Genomic DNA, 5,202 nt, shown 5'->3' with positions numbered 1-5,202 from the left:
ATGCACAACGCCTGACTTGGGCCACACCACTCTGGCCTTCAATATTCACGGCACGCATCGCTCGCCTTCCTTCGAATCACACGCACCATCCCGCCACAAACCGAGTAAAAGAACTTTGATAATATTAAAAATGTTGAAAAAAACTTTAAAGTAATGTACGTCAGTTGCAGAAGAGTAAGATGTATACACGTGGTCTTCTAATAAGCATCTTAATTCTGTCGTAATCAAATGCCTCACGGGCCAATGCATGATTTATGAAAAATTTAGAATACACAAATTGCTATGATAGAGATGGTTAAAATCATGTGGAATGGGGTACCATTGAGAGGGCTTGTTTGTTCACCAACCTCTCTGATTTGTTAGACCGGCGGGCGCCATAGACCCGCCATAAACTGAGCACAGCCCGATGGGGTGATTTACATGGACGCGCCCACGCTGACGTCGGTGAGCTGGAGAGAGCCGGATTCCACAGGGACGTTTCTTGCCTTGATGTCGCGGCCATACAACGTTGCTCGAGGAGGTATGAAGTCACACCATCGCCATCGTCGCCGCTGCGTGACAATCCCTGACCCTAGGTTCGAGCGAGCCTGATGGGTACGTGTGGTCGGAAGCCTAGACGGGCTATGCAATCAATTGGGTGTGAGTTTGGAGCATGGCCGACTCAGGCGTTATGCGTTGGACACGACGCGAGGGATCTCCATCAGGCCGGCCCGGTCGGGATATGCTGTGAGGACTGGTTCAGAAGAGAGAAAAATAGGTAGAAGAAAAACGTTGATGTGGCATGCCAGCTGGACCTGACGGTCTAAACAATCGTAAAATTTTAAATAGGGTAAATCGTGGTAGAAATTTTGCTAAATGGGGTAAAGTGGATGAAATCTTGCTAAATGGGGTAATTAGTGTAAAAAATGTCAAAATAGAGGGTAAAAAACAGAATTCACTAAAAAAAACTATCTCATACTTCCTCCGATCCTTTTTACTTCGCGTATTAAATTTCTGTCAAGTCAAACTCGACCAAGTTTGACCAAATTTATATTAAAAAATATATAAACATTCACAATACCAACTATATATACTATGAAACTACATTTCATAATGATTCTAAAAATATTAATTTGGTATTGTGAATGTTAATACTCTTTTCTATAAGTTTGGTCAAAGTAAAGATACTTTGACTTTGGTCAAATCTTATATGCAAACTAAAAAGGACCGAAGGGAGTATAACAAAGGCCTACGTTTTGCAATACGCCAATACCTTACCGTCTACCCTGGTTTGATTGTAATATAAGATGTGCTGTTCAAATTTTTTGCCATCTTACACACAATAACATAACTAACATGTTCATCCGCGCCACATACAAATAGACAATTCCTAGAAAATTAAAAGGAAGATGGCAACTTAACAAACAACCAATCAAGCACTCAAAATTTTGCACGCAATTGTTGTGTGTGTGTGTGTGTGTGTGTGTGTGTGTGTATATAGGACAAATGTTTCCTACAAGCAGTGGTAGTTACCACCACTTGCGTTTTGTATGTTGTATGTAGTATCTATCAAAACCGAAAGTATGTACGTGTAGTATGTAGTATATAACAATGATTAGGTAGTATATATACTAATTTTTAGGTAGTATGTACCATATTTTGAGTAAGTTCTTTTTTACGAACAAATACGTACGTATTTCACAAATATAACAAAAACTATGGGCTCATATGCAATTTTTTCATGTAGCTTGCTTTGAAATATCTTAGATATAGTATATGAACATATTTAAAATAATAAAGTAGTATATATAGTACCACATGGTAGTATTCTGATCCTGGGATCATAATAGTTATTTGGATCACGGTGCTCTATATAGAGCCCGGTGGATATGTTCCCGAACTGTGGAACCCGCGGACAAGAAAAAAGAAACCCTCACCCCCCACGACCCAAACAGATCGACCCACCACTTACCAATCCCGATCCCCGCCTTCCCCCGATCCCATCGCCACTGGACCTCCGCCTGAATCGGACGCCACCACCGCACAACCCGCCAGTCCCGACGACCTCCGCCGCCGCCTACGACCACCGCAGGCACTGCCCCGACCACCTCCTGCGCCGCCCTCCACCCCGACCACCTCCTGCGCCGCCCTCCACCCCGACCACCTTCACCGCCGTCCTCCACCCCGACCACCTCTGCCACTCCGACACGGCCTCCCCTTTCCCTCCGGCTCGACCTTCCCTCCCTTCCTACGCGACCTGCGCCGCGCCGCTGCCTGCATCTCGTATTTGTTACGTGCCGCAGAGATCCCACCTGCGATCTGCACCCTCCGCCTCCCCAAGGATGCCGCCGGCAGAGCTCAGGCACCACTCCCCCCGTCGCGTGCAGGTAGACGCGGACCACCTCGCGTGCCATGCTGGCCACACCGCAACAGTGAGGCAATTTTTGGTTCCTCATCAAGCAGCAGCCGTCGCCCCCCTAGAAGTTCAATTCTGATGGCGACGTCCAACTCCGGCGAGTAGCACAGCACGACCACGGCTCCCCGGTATCCTCTTTGTGAACCTGTTTTTACCTGTATAATCGCCACTGTGATGTGCTGGACTTGTTACAATTTTGAGGAGCTTGCGACTGAATCACCTGTATATTTTTTCGTTCTACAACAGTTCAGAAGTCCACACCGACAACAACGAAGCAGAGCTCTCATCCCGTCCATAAAACGGCCAGCGTCGTGGCGTGATGATACGCATCCGCTGCAAAGTGCAAAGCCACCGGAGGAGAAAGCTTGGCGCAGCTTTGCACTTGTGACTTGTTGAGCCATGGAGTTCAAGCACCTGTGCCTGGTAAGGTTCAAGGAGGGCGTGGTGGTGGACGACATCATTGAGGAGCTCACCAAGCTTGCCGGGGAGCTCGACACCGTCAAATTCTTCAGGTGGTATGCATTTGCATTTCATTTGTTTTGTTCCAAAAAAGGGATTCCATCTTTACTGCACGGTACACTTCAAAATGTCCGCTACATCTTTACTGCACCAGTGAACAAAAACTATGTCAGATTTTAATTGAGCAACAACAGATCAGGATTAGGCATCGCCATTCAGAAGTGTTTCTATCTAGAGTTAGGTTGATTGCTCCTTGTGTTGGGTTGTAGGGGAAAAGATGTGTTGAACCAGGAGGTGCTCACGCATGGCTTCACCCACGTCTTCTCCATGAGCTTCGCCAGCGGCGAGGACCTGGTGGCGTGCATGGGCCACGAGAAGCACTCTGCTTTCGCCTGCCACGCTGGCCACACCGACAACAGTGAGGCAGTTTTTGGTTCCTCATCAAGCAGCAGCCGCCGCCCCCTAGAAGTTCAGAATTCTAATGGCGACGTCCAACTTCGGCGAGTAGCACAGCACGACCACGGCTCCCGGTATCCTCTCTGTGAACTTGTTTTTACCTGTATAATCGCCACTGTGATGTGCTGGACTTGTTACAATTTTGAGGAGCTTGCGGCTGAATCGCCTGTATATTTTTTTTGTTCTACAACAGTTCAGAAGTCCATGTTATTCCCCGAGCGAACGTGCACCCTCAAGGCCTCAACTCTGTAGTGCCTGAGAAGCCACATGGGTAAACGGCCTAGGCAGAGATGGAGAAGGGGCGCAAGAAGTTGCACGCCAGGGATGCACCTAACTTCTTTCAGCAGGTCATGTTGGAGCAGCTCCTACTCACGTTCCCTCATTCCGCTCGGCCTGTTCCACACATGGATTGTTCTTGGTGGAATTGGTCAACACGAAGGAGCTAATACTACACGCGTTAGAACTAGTCCCTTCAACTTGTAGTCGCTTGCTTTTGCAAAAAGTATTCATCTTTATTCTATTTACATGAGTAGCTTTCAGTGGTGGTGGCTCTGATTTTCTTTGGGAGGTAGATGAGAACAAAGGTGTGTGCGTAGTAGAAAAATGATACCCGAACATTGCATTTCTCTTTGTATATAATGTGGTCATTTTGTTACTATTTGGAATATCATTGGATTGCTCTGATTCTAAACATGCGATGTAATATCTTTGGACTGCTCTTATTTTAAAAACAGTTTATAAAAAATGGAATTGCCCATTTTTAAAGAAAAACTAGTAGTTCGAGTATAAATCACGGAAAGGTCTCTATTTTTGCCAGAAAATTATGATTTTCCCGTTACAAAAAAACCAAGAAGCTCAAATTAAAAATATAGAGCAGTTCAAAAATAACAGAGCACTTTGAAGCGGATATTTCACCGTTTCTAAATTAAAAAAAGTACGACTGAAGCGACGATTGAATCCAACCTTCCCAGGCATCACCATTCTTCCTTCTCGCCTATCTAACAACGTGCGCCGCCGTCCACTTGTGAGGCTCCACCCACTAGTATAAGAGACAAGACAATTTTGTACATGAGAACTTCATCTATTACTGCTCAAAATTAAGGGGATTTCGATTGTTTATGCCTCTAGGGCTGTAACCTTTTTCATTTGACTACCAAAAAATGTGTGGATGTGATGTGTGTGTGTGTGTGCTTAGTACACAAAATGAGAAAAAATATATTTTCTCATGTAGAACGAAGAAAACAACCGAGAAAGAGAAGGAAGTTCGATGTTTACTACAAATTATTGAGATTTTTTCATTACTAAAAGGAAAATAAAACTTAAAAGGGTGATTTTCTCGTTAAAAAAACTAGAAGTCCAAATACATATAATAGAGTGGTTCAATGCTTATTACTATATTAGGATTTTTTTCGTTACTAAAGAATAACCCAAGAAGGCCAAATTAAAAAAATAGATAAACTCAAAATTTATAGAGAAAATGGAATTTCCCCGTTCTACAAAAAAACCTAGAGGTTCAAATTTAAATAATGGGGGAGTTCAATGTTTACTACAATATCAAGAAGGTCAAATTAAAAAAACCCGAGCAATTCAAAAGGTTTAGAAAAACTGATTTTTTCCTTCTTTTAGAAATAAGACATAGAAGTTCAACTTTAAGTAATTGAGCGGTTCGATATTTATTACATAACCAGGACTTTTCCCCTTACTAATGAATAACACCAAGATGTCCAAAATTAAAAAATATGAAGTTGTTTGATGTTTATAAAAACTTAGATTTTCCCCAATGCTAAAGATTAAAATCAAGAAGTTCAATTTCAAAAAATGGAGTAGTTCAATGTATTTAAAAAACTCATTTTTTCATGTTACTAGAGAATAAAAGTAAGAAATTCAATTGG

The 5,202-nt window shown here is 43.3% G+C and overlaps 1 protein-coding gene across 1 annotated transcript; it reads left to right on the top strand.

Moving 5' to 3' along the window:
* Positions 1-2,794: 2,794 nt before the first annotated feature.
* On the top strand, positions 2,795-3,585 carry LOC123101551 (stress-response A/B barrel domain-containing protein At5g22580-like). Its single transcript, XM_044522945.1, has 3 exons — positions 2,795-2,910; positions 3,124-3,384; positions 3,504-3,585. The coding sequence occupies exons 1-3, from the start codon at positions 2,795-2,797 to the stop codon at positions 3,583-3,585; spliced, it is 459 nt and encodes a 152-aa protein (XP_044378880.1).
* Positions 3,586-5,202: the final 1,617 nt, after the last annotated feature.

Source organism: Triticum aestivum, chromosome 5A (genome assembly GCF_018294505.1).
Source record: "Triticum aestivum cultivar Chinese Spring chromosome 5A, IWGSC CS RefSeq v2.1, whole genome shotgun sequence".
Classification (NCBI taxonomy): domain Eukaryota; kingdom Viridiplantae; phylum Streptophyta; class Magnoliopsida; order Poales; family Poaceae; genus Triticum; species Triticum aestivum.
The sequence above is the reverse complement of the archived record's forward strand: the minus strand, read 5'-3'. Positions and strand labels throughout refer to the sequence as shown.